The sequence below is a fragment of the Haliotis asinina genome, chromosome 2, assembly GCF_037392515.1.
Source record: "Haliotis asinina isolate JCU_RB_2024 chromosome 2, JCU_Hal_asi_v2, whole genome shotgun sequence".
NCBI lineage: Eukaryota > Metazoa > Mollusca > Gastropoda > Lepetellida > Haliotidae > Haliotis > Haliotis asinina.
In genome coordinates, this window is record NC_090281.1 from 88,076,998 (window position 1) to 88,098,061 (window position 21,064).

General features: G+C 41.1%; 1 protein-coding gene across 1 annotated transcript; it reads right to left on the reverse strand.

Moving 5' to 3' along the window:
* Positions 1–340: 340 nt before the first annotated feature.
* LOC137272080 (uncharacterized) lies at positions 341–5,404 on the reverse strand. Its single transcript, XM_067804445.1, has 2 exons — positions 4,303–5,404; positions 341–3,558 (listed from the first exon to the last, which is right to left on the reverse strand). The coding sequence occupies exons 1-2, from the start codon at positions 5,402–5,404 to the stop codon at positions 341–343; spliced, it is 4,320 nt and encodes a 1,439-aa protein (XP_067660546.1).
* Positions 5,405–21,064: the final 15,660 nt, after the last annotated feature.

The window sequence follows — 21,064 nt, forward strand, 5'->3', positions numbered from 1 at the left end:
TAACACTTGGCTGTGGCGCCACCTCTTCCGGCCAAGAAGCTCATGAGCAGGGTACACTACTTGGGGAAGGGATGCATCTCTACGTCCCATCAAGAGAATGTTAGGAGTTATAGGGTCAACATCCTTGGCATCAGTAGACACGTAGCCTAGTGGCTTTGAATTGAGTATTCCTTCAACCTCGACTAGCACCGTCTGAAGCACAGATTCCGTTACTGACTGATCACCCAAGGCCACCTTCAGTCCATCCTTGACAGACCTTATTTCCCTCTCCCACACTCCACCGAAGTGAGGAGCATATGGAGGATTAAACTGAAACTTTACATTGCACCCAGCTAGTTGGTTAGTCAGACTTGGTTCCATGGTTCCAAGTTTCTCGCAGCTCTCGTTCTGCACCTTTGAAATTGCTGCCACAATCTGAGAGGAGTTCATGGGGCTTGCCACGACGTGCCACAAAGCGCCGGAATGCCATCAGGAAGGCATCTGTACTCATACTGTCTAGTAAATCGAAATGTACTGCACGTGTTGTCATGCACTTGAAGATCACTCCCCATCTTTTCTCTGTACGTCGTCCTATCTTGATTGTCATTGGACCAAAACAATCCACTCCTGTGGAGTAAAAGGCAGGTTTGTACAAACGTAACCGCGAAGGAGGTAGGTCACTCATTTTGGGAAGTTGAGGTTGAGCTCGGCTCTTTCTGCAGGTGGCACATTTACGCTGATGTTGACGAATGGCTTCTCTGCCACGTAGAATCCAGAATTTTCGCCGGATTTCGGCCAAAATTCGCTCAGCACCATAGTGCAACAGTCTTTCATCAAAGTCTTTGATTATAAGTTGAGTGATCTGATGATGAGGATCCAATACAACAGGATGTTGAGCATCACAACTCAGAGATTCTGCTCTCCGCAGTCTTCCCCCAACACGAATAACATTGTTTTCATTATCATAAACAGGATCCAACTGAGCCAGTCGACTGTCGGTTGGTAACTTCTTATGAGACTGAAGTGCACTGAATTCTTCTGGAAAGGAGTCACACTGGACCTTACGAAATAAGAACATCTCTGTTTTGATCCAGTCAAACGATACTTGTGTGTCTTTGGCCGCCCCGTTAAGGATCTGCATGGTATCTGCCACCAATTTCCTCCAGTTACTGTACTTGCTCACTTCTGGAATTGTTGGGCTTTCAGCCATGGTAACTGCGCAAAACGTACTCTTCACTTCACCGCTTGTGTCCTTGATGGAGCTACTCATTACTATGTCAGGCGGCCACTCATCTGGTGATTGTTGAAGGAAGGGTGGACCATTCTGCCAAGCGGAAGAATTTGCAAGCTCCTCCAGTGTCTTGCCTCTAGTAAGATCATCAGCAGGGTTATCTTTCGTGTTCACATACCGCCAATCTGCAACGTTGGTCAGAGTTTGAATCTCTGCAACCCTGGTTCCAACAAATACCTTATATCTGCACGAATCAGATTTCAGCCAAGACAGCACTGTTGTTGAATCACTCCACAAGGTGACTCTTTCAATAGGTAAGGTAAGTTCTCTGTTCAGCATGTCTGCAAGTTGTGCTCCCACCAGTGCTGCTGAGAGTTCAAGTCGAGGTATGGAAAGCTGACGTTTTGGAGCAACTCTGGATCTGGCTTGTACAAAGCTGACATAAACCTTTCCTTGATACACTGTCCGAAGGAAGGCAACTGCTCCATACACACGCTCCGAGGCATCCGAGAAGATATGTAATTGTTGAACTGAATTCGTGGTATCAACATGATGAGGCGTGTAACATCGAGGTAGATTCACGTTCTCAATGCTTGGTAGCTCATTTTCCCATGAACACCACTTCTCATATTCACTTCCCTCCACAATAGGTGCATCCCAGTCTCTCTTCAATTTCCACAGATCTTGGACAATGACCTTTGCTCTTGCTGTGAAAGGAGTTAAATATCCCAAGGGGTCATACTGGCTTGCCAAGATTCGATATATAACTTTCATGGTGAGGCAATCATGGCTAATTTCTTTGACCCTATATCCAAGCACATCACTGTCACATTGCCACTGTAGTCCCAAGGTTCCTTCTGTAAGTCCTGCTTCGCCAAGACTGAGCCAACGTTCACAATTGGCTGCCTGGTCCTCTGTGGGTAGATCAGCCACAACTGAGGGTACGTTGCTAATCCACTGCCTGAGGTGGAATCCGCCCTTATCCAGCAAAGCACTCATGTCATGTACTAACTCTTTGGCTTCCGCTGCTGTGGGAACGCTGTCTAGGCAGTTGTCTACATAGAAAACTGTGGCAACTGATCTGTACACATCAGGGTTTTCCTCTTTGTGACCATGTGCATGTGTCTGTAGTGCATATATGGCACAGCAAGGGCTACAGGTGGTTCCGAAAGGTAGCACCTGCCATTCATAAATGTTTGGTGGAACTGTCTGATCCATGTCACGCCAGATGAATCGTAGTAAGGGTCGATCCTTTGGCAGTAGTCGCACTTGGTGGAACATGGCCTTTATGTCACCTGAAACTGCTACGCTATGCTGTCTGAAACGCAGTAAGACTCCAATCAGGGACGATCCAAGTAGTGGTCCAGGAAGTAAATTCTCATTCAGGGTTCTGCCTTCATAGCTGTACGAGCAATTGAACACCAAACGATTCTTTCCATTGTGTTGCACAATATGATGTGGAATGTACCAAGATTCAGCACTTTTCCCTGCCTCTTCCGGGCTGATAATCTTCACGTAACCTGCATCTACCAACTTCTGAATCTCTTCCTTGTGCACATGAGCTAGTTCAGGATTTGACTTAAGTCTCCTTTCTGTACGGATGAGATTATGCTTAACAGATTCTTCTGTGGCATTAAGGGAAACTCCATTTCTAATCCTAAGCAAAGGGGTAGCATAGCGCACTACTTCATACATCTCAACTCTTTCTGTGAATGTCTCTAAAGTTTCCAAGGCTTGCTTGTCCTGCTTTGACCTGGTCACATCCTTTGTTCCATTGGGAACTGCATCTACCTGCCACAGTTTCTCAACATTTCTCCAAAGCTCGGGATCACGGTGAACACTGGAAGTGAGTAGACACTGCTCAACTGTCTGTGACATCCGTGGTAAGTGCATGTCTGCTTGACCTTGTAAAGACCAGCCTAGTCGCGTATGTACAGCGACTGGTGCTCCCTTGGGTCCAAAGTGCACAGGCTCCTGTGGGAGAATTAGGTCTGCATAATCCGAGCCAATCAGGATCACAGGCTGTGCATTGTAGATGGAGGGTAGAGGATAATCTCTCAAATGTGGCCATCTGATCTGCAAATCCTTCACTGGATAAGTGTACTCTGACAGGCAAAGTGAAGGTGAGGTGAACGCATTTGATATTGGATACTGAATCTGTGGCGAGTCACCGGGCGATATGGAAAGGTTGACACTCTTCCCTGTACAACGGTAAGATTCATGCCTGATTGTTGACAGGAGGATTTCATCCGTTCTACCACAGAGTTTAAGCCTTTCTGCAGTTGATGTCAAAATTATAGTTCGCTGTGATCCATCATCCAGGACAGCATATGTTTCCATCTGACCACCTGGGCCATAGAGGACAACTTTCACAACTTTCAACATAACAGAGCATGGTTTGGAGGGCTGATCAACATAAACTGCTGGTTTCTCTGTCATGACTGAATATACCTTGTTAGTTTGGGCTTTAACAGCATCATGGAGTACAGTCAAGTGCAGTTCTTAGCAGGTGTGGCACACTTTCCTGAGTGTACAGTCTACTGGTTTGTGAGTACGTGCACACTTTGAGCATCGGTTCCCTTCTTTCATCCATCTGATAATTTCATCCAGTGATAGTTTCTCAAACTCCTTACAAGAGTTCAAATAGTGTTCTGAGGAAGAGCAGTAAGGGCAGTAGGCTCTGAACTTGGTCATCATCTTTGTCTCATCCCTACTTACTGTACTGGATGTAGGAGCACGGGTACTTTGGTTTCGTGAGTCAGATCGCGTATGGAAACTGGTCATCATTGTTGGTTCATTTCTCCTTGGTGGTACTCGTCTGAATCGACCTGTGTTCAAGGGTTTGTTGCCACTGCCTGATCGGTTGTCATCATTATGATATGATGAGGTGACTTGACCAGATAGACGTCTGGCTTGAGATTTAATCTGAAGCCAAAAACTAAACTGAGAGAGAGTGTAGGTTTGACTTGAGTGCTCTCCTATCACACCTGTCTTGATGCAATGTTCAATGAAACTATCTCTTAAGCTCACTGGTAGCTTACTCAACAGTCTGTCCACATGAGAACCACACTGTAACTCTGCACAACTCTCACCATCCAGAGATTTCAGCATCCCAACCAGGGAATGTACAGCAAGGGCAAAGTTCTCAAATGCCTCATTATCTCCAAACTTTACAAAGGGCATACTCAAAATTGCTCCAAGCTCTCCTTGAACTAACTGACGAGGCTGACCGTACTTATTCTTGAGGGCTTCAAAGGCTTCGGAGTAAGGTTGTGGTGCATACATGTATGCCTCTGCTAAACGTTTAGCTCTGCCACCCAGCCTATCAAGCAACAACTGGTATTTGTACTGTTCAGTTAAATGAGTATGGACATTGACCAGATTATCCAGGGCCATTTTGAGAATGGCAAAGTCCTTTTCCTTCTCGCTGTTGAACAAACGCAAAGTAGGTCGTGGAATCCCATATGACGAGGAAATCAATAGTTCAGTCATGTTTGGTATCATAGGTGGAGTTTGTCCATGAGGGAAACTTGGTGGACCATAAGTTTGGGGTCCAAAGGATGTGTCCCCAGAAGAAGGGTGAACTGGAGCACTTTGGAATGGTTCAGCAGCTATGTTTGGGAAATTCGGTGGCAAGGATGGCTCATCCTGTTTCACACAAGTTTCCTTCTCATATGGTACAGGCATGGCATTATGAACAGAATGCAGAGTGGAAGGATTCACCTCTTGGTTAGTCTTCTCAGTTTTGAAAACAACTTGTTCAACCTGGTTTTCAACATTTGCCATTACAGCTTGCTGACCATGTGTTGATGAGGTAATAGTGGTGGACGTGGTTACTGCAGCTGGTGGATTCAAACCTATTCCTATCATGGATGCCAAAAGATCTGCCTCCTTCAAGGAATTCTCTGCTTTGCGGATCCTGCGTTCTCGTCCCAGTTCAGTATTCCGTTTTTCACGCTGCCTTATCACTAGACGTTCAATGTCTTCTGCTCGCTTTCGAGCCCTAAGCATTTGCTCCTCTGCTTCCATGCGAGCTAAATATGCTTTATCATTTAATACCCTCATTTCCTCATCAACCTTGGCATCTTCTATAGCCTGTCTCTTTAGTTCAGCTAACTCTAGTTGCCTTCTTTGTCTGGTTAATTCTGCTGATTGGAGATCACTGAGTTTAGAGGTAAGTGACACATCTGACATATCTGAACGTCTGGATACATTTGAAGTCTTGGTTATCATGGAGTGTTTAGTTTTGCAGTGATCAGACTTCTCTACAGAGCGAACTGACTTGTTTATATTCCTGCCATCTGGGAGATTTAACACATAATCTGTCAAATGGTTTGGTAAATGTCTCTCTCGTGAGGATTGACGTAAAGGCATAGTACTCTGAATCAAACCTTGGGCACTGGTAGTGGAGGTTGTCACCGTTGGTGTCCAGCGTGGGGTTGTCTTCGTGATGACATTGGTAACTGCATGGGAGACTGGGTCGGTTAGTCTTTCCATGTTGGAAAATATAGATTCATCACTAAAGACACGGTTCAGTGGCTGTACATCCATTTGGCAACGTATCCGCCTCGCGGGACCAAGTGTATGTTTCATGCTTCAAGGCTTTATTCCAGAGCACATGGCAATGGTTACATGGAGGCCGCCATCTTGTGTTCTACGAAAACATGAACTTTTTTCGAAAATAGGGAATGGTAAGCGGAATGCAATAACCTAAGCGGAATAAATCAAATCCTTCACAACACTCTGGTCCAGCAGTGATACTATATCGGACCACGTTTTCCCTGTCAGTCTGTAGTACTGTACTTCATTTGCAGACATGGTTAGGCATGACAAATACCTATGATGTGAAATGTCATATACTAGAGATGCGTGTACCTGTCTCTGGCAGAAGCAAATGGCTAATTGACGGCGGTATGGCGGTTTTCGTAATGCCCTTGAAAACAGCTTTACCTCACCCCTCCTACCCCTCCCAAATCACCTCACATTTGCTCAGGATACTCAAACGTTGCTTTTATATATTTTTCATTTCTTTCTTTTTTTTTGTTCACATATGCTTTTGTCACACTTAACATTTACGTAGCGAATTTTCTTGCTATGTGTATGCCGAAGTTTGACTGTTTGTTTAAGTTTAAAATTACAATTCATTTGTAAATACCATTTTCTTATGGAACCAGATATTCGAATTTGTGTAACCATAGTTATTTATAGTATCTCTTTTCGGTTTCATAAGAAAAAAATCATGAAAAGTCGGTCATTTTCTAATGTTTCGATTTGCAGTCCGGAAGTATGATGCCATTTGTCTGTCTTTATAACTGGATGTTTTGATGAAACTTGATGGACAGCATCTATTAAATGTAGAGCACTAAAGACGCCAGAAAGCGCCTGGACAATACCAGAATGCACGTGTAAAAACAGTCAATGTGGGTAGAACAGTAAAGGTAGGTGAAAACGGTTCATGACTGGGAAGGCTAAAATCGTGGCGATTCTCGGTTCAATGAGCGTAACTTTCGCGGTACTTCCAGTGCAATGGTATGGCTGGATGAACACAGCGCGCACCACGCAGAGGCTCCGCTATTTTGACACATATGATAATGGCAAGTAAGGAGATTATATGTGCTTATTGATGTATATAAAATATAAATAAAGGTATTTACACGTTGTTTTATCCGTGGTATCACATTCACTGTCATTGGGTTGAAGACAGTTTAAGAAGTTTGGACACGTGGTATGTGTAGGCGATGTCCCCGATGATGTTTACAATATTGTCAATCACGGTTTGGAGTCGGGAATCAATGTTCATATAACACCTTTTCCTGTGGAGGCTCGCGCCAGTTGCTTTGGAACTGCTATAACTTCCTCCTCGACTTTCTTCCTAGAATTGACTCAGTGAAGTGAATTCTAACTTGTGCATCAGCTATCACGAATATGTGGATGACAGCTCGGCTTCGGTTTGCAACTTACATATAATAGCATGGATTAATTTTACTCCAATGTTTTCCTTTTTTATTTCTAATTAAATACGTTTACTATTTATGACAATGTTTTGAAAATTGATCTCTTTACTCATGAAGCTTCCTCCAATTTTTTTCAAAACAAGCGAAGAAGCCACTTATATCAAGTTCAAAACAAGCGAAGAAGATTATAATAATGTTTTGAAAAAAGATCTCTCAACTCTCGACATGGTTTATACTTCCCGGTGCCGTATCTGTAGCTTTGGCGGTACGCCCCTAATTAGCTCTCCCGGGAAAAAATTTACATTTTAGCCTTCCCGGGACTTCTGAAAAATAGATTTTAGCCTTCCCGTTACGACACCGTGAAAACTAACAGACAAAAAAGAACTTTAGTTATCAACGACAACTTGCGACATCGTGAAAACTAACAGAGAAAAAGAACATTAGTTATCAACGACAACTTGCTACACCGTGAAAACTAACAGACAAAAAGAACATTAGTTACCACCGACAACTTGCTACACCGTGAAAACTAACAGACAAAAAAAACATTAGTTATCAACGACAACTTGCTACACCGTGAAAACTAACAGAGAAAAAGAACATTAGTTATCAACGACAACTTGCTACACCGTGAAAACTTACAGACAAAAAGAACATTAGTTGTCAACGACAACTTGCTACAGCGTGAAAACTTACAGACAAAAAGAACATTACTTACCAACGACAACTTGCTACACCGTGAAAACTAGCAGACAAAAAGAACATTAGTTACCAACGACAACTTGCTACAGCGTGAAAACTTACAGACAAAAAGAACATTACTTACCAACGACAACTTGCGACACCGTGAAAACTTACAGACAAAAAGAACATTAGTTACCAACGACAACTTGCTACACCGTGAAAACTAACAGACAAAAAGAACATTAGTTATCAACGACAACTTGCTACACCGTGAAAACTAACAGACAAAAAGAACATTAGTTATCAACGACAACTTGCTACACCGTGAAAACTTACAGACAAAAAGAACATTAGTTACCACCGACAACTTGCTACAGCGTGAAAACTAACAGACAAAAAGAACATTAGTTACCAACGACAACTTGCTACACCGTGAAAACTAACAGACAAAAAGAACATTAGTTACCAACGACAACTTGCTACACCGTGAAAACTTACAGACAAAAAGAACATTAGTTATCAACGACAACTTGCGTATTCCATGCCTATTGTCATCAATAAAAGTGCACGCATAAACATCCTTACATAAACATATCAGAGAAATTTCAAGTATAAAGCGCGCTCAATTATTCAAGAAAGTTCATGTATAAACATAAACAGTTAACAAAGAAAGCTCATAAACCTTTGTATGATATAATGATGTTCCGTCGTTAATCAATGTAGGAAAAATCATTTTACAAGATAATGTGAAAACGACATAATGAGATACGTCAGTGAATCTAACCTTAGTGTGAGATACTGTACCCGAACGGCTGCAGCACTGGGCGTCCTAGTGATCTGCTTCTTGATGAAGGACAGTTCGCTTCCTCCTACACATCCCGTTTATATATCGTTATACTCGTCCGGGTTCGTCGTTTTGGCAGATACTGTATTGGTGATGCTATGATCATTTAATACAGTACAATGACACCTGACAAATATCACTTTGATTACACGATGCAATATCACATATGCAATAGTAAGGGCGATCTAGGCTTGCAGTCAGACGCTGGGTTCATATCTATGAAATGTTTTTTGTTTTAATAAAGCTGACAACACAAATAATTTGGTGTTATGCTCAAGAAAGAAATTGTTATATGGATATGCTTGATGTTCTGAAAATATATAGTATTGGGAAGATGAAATTGTCGTGAACGAAAGATCTGACATTTCCCTTTCCTAAAATCTTCTAGCACCGCGTCAAATGTGTTTCCCCAGTACCAAACCGACAACCGACAATCCCAGAGGATACACTGCCCTACATCTACATCATCAAGACGATACTTAGAGAACGCCAGTGTTTCGATGGCTGGACTGCATGCCATTACATTTTTTGCAGCACTTTTCATAACAATGTACGCGAGGTTGTCACGAAGAGCGCTCTTCAACAAAGGTATATTTGTACAGCAGACAAACGGAAAATTTCCAGGTTAAACGTGTAAGTACATATGTTGAGATTACACTGTGACCAATACAAAATGGACCCTATACACATGGTATGCGGGATAGTAGCGTACAACATATTGCCCGAAAGTTTAAATCATGAGTATTGATAAGAAAAAGAAACGATATCTTCAGATTTGATCATGCAAGTTGCCTGGTAGATTATTTGTTATGGGCCACTGATGAAAAATTGAAAATGCGAGGTCATCACTGTTCCTTCATTTTGCCTCACATGCAGCAACAACCAATGACGTATTTTATCTTAACTTGGCCACCCTAGCACGCAAAACATACCCATGAAGATCCGGGTTAGAATTTAAATCCAGGAAATCATTCTTGTAAGAGGCGACTAATAGGATCGAGTGGTCATACTCGCTGATTTGGCTGACCGTGTTATTGTACCTCGATGCTCATGCTGTTGATCAATAGATTGTCTGATCTATTGCAGACCGCCGCCACATAGCCGCTGTGATGAAACAACAAACAAAACACGCGAAACCGCATGCTTGACTGTTATACTGAATCATGTCACTTTCACCTTTTCCCTCTTTAATTCTCTTTCTTTCTGTATGTCCATTGTTCTTTCATTCCCTTTCCGTCTATTATCCTTGACCAACGCCTAGTGGTTAAAGCGTTTGCAGGTTACGCCGTAGACCCGGGTTCGATTCCTCTCATGGGTGCAATGTGTGACCCCCATTTCAGGCCTAAAACCATAGTATTACTCACTCACTGCTGATCAATGAGTCACTGGAAATGAAAGGGACAGAGCTCGTAGATGAACAATGTCATTTCACAGTTATCATTGTTGACGCGTGTATTTGCAAGATTTGAGCGATACCTTGTCATGATAACGCTAGACTGTTGCAAACGGCGGCGTAAAAAAAATCACTCAATCTCACTCCATGCCTCACAAACCCGTGAAGATCCGGGATAGAATAGGTCTTCGGCAACGTATGTTTGCCCCAAAATACAACTATGCTTGTCGTAAGAGGCGACTAACGGGATCGCGTGGTCAGGCTCGCTGCCTTGGTTGACACATGCCATCGGTTCCCAGTTGTGCAGATCGATGGTCATGCTCTTGATCACTGGATTGTCTGATCCAGACTCGATTATTTACAGACCGTCGCCATGTGGATGGAATATTGCCAAGTATTGTTTGCGTAAAAACTAAACTCACTCATTCACCCCATTCCCGACACGCATTCTCTCAGCACGACGGACTCGCCTCCGTCCAAACATCACTTTCAGCCATGCATTCCACTCGCGGTTTTCAGCCAGGCGACAACAGTAGAAACGGAAATGCTGCATGATCGCTCCTGCCCATCATCACACCAACTTCCAGCTTAACAGTCCCTTCTTCCTATTCTGGTCTCTTCAAGTGGCTTGTCTGCGCCACCATAAGGAAGTGTTCCGAAATGATGATACACCCAAATATTACATGAGCCTGCAGATTTGTATGTCGGCAGAGATAGATTGAAGGACGATATCTCAAAATGATGGGGTACTTCCAGTCAGCATACTGTTCTACTCAACACATGTCACATCAGAGTGACCATATCCTCTGTCCTATATATCTAATCTCTAACATAATATAAGGCAGCTCTAATTTTCCCGATTCAAGTTATTCCATTCCAGTACACCGGATCTTCTTATACCGGACACTGGTTATACCAGAGAGGTATTCTGTATGTGTGTATATTTATGCCGCAGTCAGCGAAAATTGTATTTACATGAAGTCTGTAAATAATCCAGTTTCTATATTCATGGGGTTATTTCCGCTTCATTTTTAGCAACGTGCAATTATTCAATCGTCCATTAACATCTGAAATACTATAAAAAAAATAACAAAATGAACACAAGGACAGTGCACGAAGAAACAATAAATTAGAATTTATTCGGTTTAGGCAATTTACGTCATATACCAGAAGCGGACAACAAAGTGTAGTACACACAAAAACATCACATCTGGCAAACCAAATGTGAAACACAAACAATTATGGCAAAAATGACATTTACTGAAATGCCAATCTCGACGAATCAATTCAAGTTTTCTTCAGTCAGATGGATTAGATAACATGTAATACGCATGACGATATAAACGTAGCAAATACAATGTTTGGTAACCGTAGAAAAGATCAAACAGAATAGCAAGTATCAAAGATGAGATTACAGATTTCTAAAATACCGATAACTACAAAGCATCTGAAAAACGACGAAACACTTTCACTTCAGTGAACATATATATTAAGATTTTTGTCACTGCAGTGAAAATATCACCTTTCCAAGACTCAGAATTCTCCTCAAGTGTATGATAAACCCTTATTTTAGAAGAGTATGTCGCCTTGAAAAGCACAAATCTAGGCAGAATTCACTTATTTTGCAGACTTCAAATGCCACTTCCTTAAGAAGTAGGTCAAGCAATATTTCCGAAACAGTTTCTGATAAGTAGAGGGGTTGCCACATTGTTCGAGTGAGCATTGTGAATAAAAGAAGACATGCTGTTCATTGTGGACCTTTTATTCATCGGAACAGTCAAATATGTTATTAATACTCTCCTATTTTTATATCCACTCCACTGTTTCCTAGCGCGTAACCATTGACGAACTAAGCAGGGACTTATAGGACAAATTGTTATGGATAACAACTTCTTTATTGTGTGATTGCGACGTTTCGATACAGATTCTTGTACCGTTGTCAAGCTGGAATGATGCATGAAATCCAGATCATGTATATATATATATATACCAAGGATATTTCATTCCATCTGCGTATGATGCACTCCTCTACCAAGCCCAATCAATTGTATAAACATCTCATCCTCCATTGTAATTCAATCATTGTAACCCCTTTATTTGTTTATGTCTGACTTTCATTCACTATCATTTGTGTACGACTGACTTCTCCAGCTTTCTGCTTTTCCAATCATGGCATTATGTTGCTCCCGTTGTCAGTTGTGTTTTCTTTGTATACTATGTTATCTCATCGTTTTAATTAGTATATATATAGTTCTAGATTTCATGCATCATTCCTGCTTGACAACGGTACAAGAATCTGTATCAAAACGTCGCAATCTAGTTGTTATCTATAACAATGTCCTATTTGTACACCTCAACTTCTAAAGATTCCACTCAAACAAGTTAAGTAGGGACTTCCTGAGCAAGTGTTGAAATTTCCAAAGATAGAATCATATGGCTCATATGGATGAGCAACAGAGAGACAAGACGATCCATCAGCGGGGCGGACCAAGGTTCAATGACAGGTTTTGTTCAAAAGCAGCCCAAAGGGACATAATTATCTCTGCGTGTACTTAAAGGTGGTGCTGCCGCATGTCGTTGTAGCTAGCATATTGAGTTAATAAACCCCAAGTGCACAGTAGTATTGTCTGCTCACTCAGATATATAGTTCAGTGATACTGGAGATCCCCCCAGTCCTCCGTATTTCCCCATCCGACTAGGTCCGCGGAATGCAAATATCTGTAAAAGAGATGTTTTGAAGTTGTATTTCATATTTCATATCTAAAATACACAATGAATAAAATTCACTACCTTATTCGACATCGAAATTTTGTTACATTTCGTTTTTCAAAAAGGTTGTCAAAACACACGAATTTTCACGACATTATATTCAACGGATCAATGCATTTACTACCATACTCCTCAGATAAAAACACAAGTGTTAAGCGTATATTTTCAGTGTGATATCTCTATCGATCCCGATAGCGATTTTTATTGGCATGTTACTGAAAGGTAAATATTCAAACTGAATACCTAACCTTCATGACTATTTAATAGATTTTTTTCTAATAAGATCACTCGAACACATCGAACCTCAGAAACAACATACAAAATATGTGGCATGAATATGCTCCGCGTTTCACACATGCATTCTGATGGGTTAAAACCTTCCCGTAAACCTTCTTAACATACTCTGGTACAACAAGCGGGCCCGAACGTCATTTTTATGGATGAAGATGTCCGGGAGAAAATTGTTAATGGTGTTATTTAGATCAACAACATCACTTGCATGGCTTGCCTGCAAGGTCACCTGATCTTAATTCTATTTTGCATGTTGTGTCTTCATGTTCATCTCCAGAAACTGGATGCACTTGAAACAGTCTTGAGAGAAAGTCAGAACGCTCCACATCAGTAACTTTACAGGCTCATTTGGTCCAATGCAAAGATGTGTAGAAGCTGCTTGCTTCATTCGTGCTTATGATAGTCACACGCGTTACAGAACACCGTTTCGCTGTCTAAAACTGTCTTGAACTTTAATGTTATAATTTGGCTCCATCAATGCTGCACACGTGCGTTTCATGATTTGTGAATCTATTACTGATCAATACCATTTCATTTAGTTCATCGTGTTTACACCCTCTCTACTGCATCATTCTTTGATTTGTAGTTTCAATAAATGAATATGTAATGAGACATTGATGTTGCTTAACTCTTTTGCGAGGGGTAAAGTGAAATTCAAAGATACAAACCAAACAAAGTGATTTACTAATACTTACCAGTATGAACTCTGCCCAGCAGCTGTGGGGATTCGTCTTCTCCAATGGAACCGCTACTCCACTTCTGCAATTATTTCAAGGCTGTGTTGAGGGTAAATTGACTCATTCCGTGAAAATCGTCTTAACTTAAGCGCTTTTACTTAATTTCCATATTGTCCCAGCTGACCGTACCTTGCAGTTGGGTCCATCTTGTCAACGTTTGAACGTTGAAAATACCCTGTCTTTTAAAAACGAGTTGTTTCAAGAACACAGATTTCCATTTTCGTGTGCTCTGTTGCTCGTTGTCTAAATATTTTTTTCAATTGTCAATTGCAGACAACCCAACTGCACACACAGTGCATTTATGTGGAGCGATTTTAATGTTTCTCGCCAACGGTCCAGTTACGAAACCAAGTCACAAGTTGGTCAGCACCTGTTCCCTCAACTGTGACGGACACGAGGACTGGGCTACTGTCCACTCTGGCAGAATTTCTTCACCCTAAACGGTGAGAAGGATGGATGCCCATCACATGTCGTTATTTGAAAATATTCCTGGTATTCCTTATCTGATTGTAATAAAGTATCCCAGCAGTGTAGTTGGGTTTTTTTATGATGCCTGGATGGTATTGTGTCTGATCCACTTGGAAAATATTTCTGTGCTTTTATACCTCCATATGTAACCATGCCATGTAAAAACAGGATGTTTACAGGCACGTAACAAGCCATTTGTTCCGTATAAGTCGGAAAGATTGACATGTTTTATGTTTAGATAGTATTGAGGGCTGGGCCAGCTTCCATACCGAACATCACGTGTAAGTTTTGGTAGCCACGCCCCTGGTCCATTATCGATGAGAATGATACACACGTTTGATATATTTGAATTCGTAAACTAATAACAACGACTTTGCCATTGGTGAAAAAACTGATTATCGCTATTTACCCAAGTACACCGCAAATGTTTATATGTATTTCTTATGTAACAACGAAGTTCCGTTGGTATCCTCAAAACAGTTTCGGCCCGTAAGTGTTTTCAGACTGCATGTAATACAACGATTGCTTTTCTCTGGCTGTAACCAGGTTTTAGTGGCGTAAACCTATACATGATATTTGCCGTCATTCACTTAATGGTCTGTTAATAAATCTATGACGTCAGGTATAATTAGTGGAAACATCACTCAGATTACTCGACAAAAGTTGCCATTTGCCATTTCTCCTATCAGGAGTAAATACCATTATAAATTAAGGTCTGGTGTGATAGATCTTCTGTAATATGTGCATGTAAGTGATGCAAGAGGGTTTATCACCTGAGCTACAAAAACAAGCATCGATTACAGGATTAACCGATAAATGATGATTAAGTACTTTTATCTTCCACAGCCTATTTGTCAAAAGGCAGTGTTCATGTGTGTAGATTTATGCTGTCTGTACCCCGTCGCGAAGTGCGCGTGTAAAAACAGCATCCTTCCTTCAAAGAATTAACCGCCAATACGTTGATTGAATGACTCATTATTGGCTAACTAAATTACTCAGAAGGGCGTACACCATAAGTTAGTTGCCAGGTGTGCTGTCTTGGGTGACCAGTGAGTGTATACACCAATGTGAAAAACTCGAAACGATGCATCACTTCTCCGTATATTAGACTGTTGAAAGACAAATGGCATAGGGCAAGATTATTTACCAGCTGCAGATGAATGGCATATTATAGTGTCCTATAATTGTCATCGCGTGGCGCGTAAAAAACGAACGACGTCGTATTAAAAAGACTACATCGACATCGACGTCCATACTTTCGCCTTCAAAAACTTTAAAAATGGACTTGATGAGTCAGAGGTAAATTTCATTGTCTCATGCACTGTGTCAGTAGGACTTTATGTGACGACACAGTTGCACGTGCTTCCCGTCCCTGAGGGTATTCCTGCAGCAGTTTGCTGTTACTTTATAGTCGTAAAACTTCACACGGAAATTCAAAACAAAATGATGATAGTTACATTTTTTTATCTTGGAGGCAAACGTTATGAAATATTTTTTCCAGAGTTGGGTTAATGGCATCATTACATTCCGCGTATTAATGAACTCGTTTGAAGGCAGATTGTTATTCATCGGTATCACTTGGACCCAAAAGACTGTACTTCACCCAAGCTGTCTGTGGATAGGTAAAAGTCAACAAGCACAACAGTTTGATTATCGTTTCAGCTACGTCAGAAGGTTTCAGTGCCGCATAGCTGATGCTCTGAAATCACTTCCCATAAAGATACGCATCAATAGATCTGTAACTATACTTCGTCAGTACTTCCACTAATTCGGGTTTACAGGGAAAATATGGCTTGCTACGCACCTGCTCACCCCAAACACCTGGATTCGATTCCCAAGATGGTCACAACGTGTGATGTCTCCGCCTGATATAGCTGGAATATTGCTTGAAGCGACACAAACCTATACTCGCTGAATTTCGCACGTGCAAAATTCAAGAACTTCAAGGGAGGAAATCCATGCTGTCGTAAAATTTTGTACTATGTTTAAATTGATTACAATAACGCTCTGATGACATTTGTTTTGTATTTTTGTGTTATTCATGTCGTTTTGTAATATGATGCATTTTGAAAAAGAATTAACTTTTCCAAATCCTCTGAACATGTACCTTTGGTCGGATGCCGTGTTTGCTTAATAAACAATCTTGAATCTTGAATCATTCACATCGGGCAAAGTACCAGTCAACGACAGATGTTTGTAGATTCTAATCAAACATAAAATCATCTTTCCAAACACTCCACACTCTGCCTCTATGTCAGTACACAGATAGGTGATCTCTTGTCGGACATTTTCACAATGATCATTGTTCGTATCCAGCGTTTTTCTTTCTGTTTCGGGCCAAGATATTGTAGATACAGTCTATCTCCAAATGGAAATGATAATTTACGAAATTGCACAAAATAGCGACTGTTCTATTGAATGTCAGCATGAATTTGGTATCAGACACTGAATACCCTGTACGCAAAAAATCTGCTGTTTTGTATTTTTATTCCCATCACTGGAAAAAATGTGTAACACATTGTCGTGTTTTGTTTGCAACTTCTTCATCATTTAAAACAGGGGTTTTTTTTGGGGTGCTCCATGCCACTTCACCTGATGAATGGATAAGAAGTAGCCCCGAAACGTTGTGTTTTCATTATGTTGATTGTCCAGTTATTTTTTATGGAATATGGAAAGGCCAATCAAAGTAATTGTATGCACGGTTGCTTGTGCGACCATCTAACAGGTATTTAACTAGTGGAAATGGTAGAAAGATGGGTAGAGGAGGGAGGGGTTTTTTTTTGTTTTGTTTTGTTTTTTTTTGGGGGGGGGGCTGGCTGATAGTGGGGGGGGGGGGGGGCGTAAGCGTTAATGTGTTGCTGCATCTACAGATACCAAGTTGCTTAAATTACTAAACAATCCGTACATTTGATAACCGGCTTACCTGAATATACTTTGAAAGTAAATCAACACTGTTTGAGAATAAACGTGGGTTATTCAGCTTTAAGCAGGCTCCGATCACAAGTATTTTTACAATGGTTTTGTTATTGATTCAATACATGGATAATGAATCAAGAACTGCATTACATAACACATGGGTGCGAAAGCTTGCAAATTGCAATGTTGTTGTCAGATAGCACCCAATGAATCAGCAGAGTAATAACATATTGCATAGCCTAATCAAATATCAAAACACAATGTGAATGACAACTTATAAGCCCTTAACGTCTGTAGCCCTTTACCCCAGTCACATTTGTCTAAAAAAAACTGACAGTGGGTTGAAGCGAATTGATTAATCTAGTGACCTAATGGAAACCTGTCCGCTTGCATATTGTTGAATATATTTCGTAGCCAGGCACTCGGTATGATCCAAGGTTTCAATGGCTACAGAGCATATGAATAACACAGTGTGAACCCAGTTTTCAGAGTTATAATAAGCCCATGGACGAAGGTATTTTCATTTGTTGTTTTTACACTTAACTGCAAATATGTAGTTAAAACAGGTGAAACTATCATGACTTAATTCAAATGAACTTCATTCAGCTGTCATGTAGTAATAATATCTCGCCTATTTTGGTTCAAGTAAAATGGGCCAAGAAAACTATCCTTTTCTCTGAACTGATTTCTCTGTTAGGTTAAAATACAACTATGTTCAGACACTACCACACACATTTCAACATTTTTAGCGTTATCATATCAAATGGATATCGTCTTCTTTATGTTGCAACATGACGGTTTCAGTTATCCCAAATTATACCCTGTCTCCCTACATGAACAACGATATCGATGAACTAAGCAAGCGTTTAATTACGTGCTACACACGACGGGTTCTCTTGAATTAGCCAGTGTTGTGTACTTGTAATGTTATGCTATAAGGCAATGATGTCGTAAAATGCAGTTCTTTTCTACATTCCAACCATTAAAATCAAATGTCTTTGGTCTCTGTGTGTTCAGACTCCGAGCTTTCAAATACAACTTAAACTCCCAGATGTATTCTGAATTTTGGGATCCATATGCTGATAACATATGTACCAACATGACACCTTATAAAGTGAGTGAGTGAGTTTACTTTTACACCGCGCTCAGCAATGTTCCAGCTATATGACGGCGATCTGTAAATAATCAAGTCTGGACCAGACAATCCAGTGACCAACAACATGAGCATCGATCTGCGCACTTGGGAACCGATGACATGTGTCAACCAAGGCAGCGAGTCTGACCACCCGATTCCGTTAGTAGCCTCTTACGACAAGCATAGTCGCCTTTTACGGCAAGCATGGGCTGCTGAAGGCCTATTCTACCCTGGTATCTTCACGGGACAGTTTTCACTAAGGGCCATTATCACCACTTCGCTGATACTAAGTCACTCGGTTGTTCCATGACGACGTAAACCAATTGTTTGAAACTATGCTGATGACTTTAGTCACTGAATCATCTGGTCCAAACTCGATTTTTAGAGAAGGTTGTCATGAAACTGGGATATTTCATAGTGAGGAATTAATACTCAGTCATCCTAACAAACAAACATTCGTTTTTCATATAAACACATTCTCCACAAAGATATCCTCAATTACCCTTGTCTCCACATTTTCACTTGTTTCTGAAGATTATAAACGCGGAAGAAGTTTGGTTCTATATAAAGTTTGTAATTTACTCGTCATATACTTCCTTTTAGTGTTGGAAAGGCCCAAACAATACACCCCCCAAGAACGGAAAGCAATTGTTTGTCATACTTCCGTCGTGGAATTATAATAAACATGGGGATTTCCCACATAATAAACATTCTTGATCTTCATAGCTTGTCTCAAATATCAAAGCCGTAATACTCGTCATTTGTCTGGGCAATTTGATGCAATAATATGTTGACTTAGGGATTCCAGCCAACACTCTAACAGTGAACCTCCTAATAACCAATACGTTAAAGTAGCGACTTAACCCTCTCGACCATGTAGTCTTCAAAACAAACTTGGCCCGTGAAGGTCCCGGGGTAGAATAGGCCTTCAGCAACCCATGCCTGTCACAAAAGGCGACTATGCTTGTCGTAAGAGGCGACTAACGGGATCTTGTGGTCAGGCTCGCTGCCTTGGTTGACACATGTCATCGGTTCCCAATTGCACATCGATGGTCATGTTGTTGATCACTGGATTGCCTGGTCCAGACTTGATTATTAACTGCCCGCCGCCATATAGCTGAAATATTGCTGAAGTCGGCGTAAAATGTATATTTTGGATAAATCTTTTGTCAACAGGTTTTAGGACTGTTACAATTTTTTGAATGGCGACCTGTTCGGTATTCCAACCAGACCTCTCTGACTGTTGCTCTTTGACGTTAACTGAATCGGTGAGATCCTTTCTCGCTGCTGTCGGCTCCAGTGATATGTCGACTGAAGACCTGCAGCATAACATTGAACCCATAATGTTGTCGAAATAAAACAAGGCATGGCGAGAGAAATTGATAACCTCTAGACTTCTACACGTCCTTGAAAGTAAAACTTCCTAGGAAGTCATATTCTGATAAGGGAAAGCCCAGTTTTGACAAATAAGCTATCCTGTTCGCTCGTCAAACCGAAGTCAGAGTTCGAATTCCGAAGTGGTTTCATTTCTTTTACCATCCTGCTTGGATTTTGGTTTAATATTTATTAAACGCTGCATTAAACAATCCCTTCTCAACATTATATTGTCCCGAGTGAGACCGCGGTATAATGGTTTGAGCGTCCGCCTAGAGAGCGGAAGTGACGGGTTCGATTCCCGGTCTCATCATACCAGACGACGTTAAAATATTGTACTTGTTGATCCCTGCCCGGCGCTCGGCATAAAGTAGTAGAGCCAGGACTGGTCGGCTCTGCGGCATGGTGAGAATCTTAGCGATCTAGCACTATAAAATCAACTTAAGTCTGGGCTAGTACAAGCAGCCACGTATGCACGTTGTCATATGAGCGAACACCTCACCTGTCCCGGATGCAAAATCGGCGCCATCTGAAGTGTCCGTAATATCTCGGGTTGAAATCTTCCCATGCACAATTACAACAATACCTGAATGTATGTATCATCATGACTGTTGCATCAAGAGACAATGCATATCAATGTGCCCATCTCTGGTATTTTGATATTCTCTGCTCTGATATTTTAGTATCTGTTATGGAACATAAGATTCGTCTTCTGTGCCTAAGGGGCTCTATTTGGCTCAGAGGTTAAGTGCATGTTGGCTTCTTTCCGGGAAGCGGGTCAAGTGCCTTTCAAGCGGATGACGCACAAGTAGTTGAAATATCATATAGTGCTCACAGAAGCTGGGATGGATCGAATCTTTCATCATTGTACAAAACTGATTTTGAAGATATGTTTCACTGGAGCGCAAGACAGAAAAAACGTAACGTAATTAACGTACATATAAATAAATACGAAGTAGTTTCAATCAACACAGGATTAATGGATGACAAAACACACCCGCCCATGCGTTGGTACAGACAGCGCTAATTACACTCTCGAGACATACTGACAACTACCGGACTGCAGAGCTTTTAAATGATGATAAATATAATAGTCACAGACGGAACTGAGATTTGTGCTGGTGTTGACATCTTGCCGAATTGGACAGATGCAGATTTTGATAGCTCCGACTCTATACATATCTCTTTGCGTATACTGATAGATACTGTTAAATACAAATGGTTATATAGACACATATTGTGTGTGTGTGTGTGTGTGTGTGTGAATGTGTGTGTTTGTGCGTGTGTAA

Excerpts from the sequence above, each read along its gene's own strand:
- LOC137272080 (XM_067804445.1), bottom strand. The coding sequence starts at position 5,404 with ATGTCAGATGTGTCACTTACCTCTAAACTCAGTGATCTCCAATCAGCA. Across the intron at positions 3,559-4,302 it reads GATGCTGAAATCTCTGGATG|GTGGTCAGATGGAAACATAT; the intron begins GTGAGAGTTGTG and ends TCTATGGCCCAG.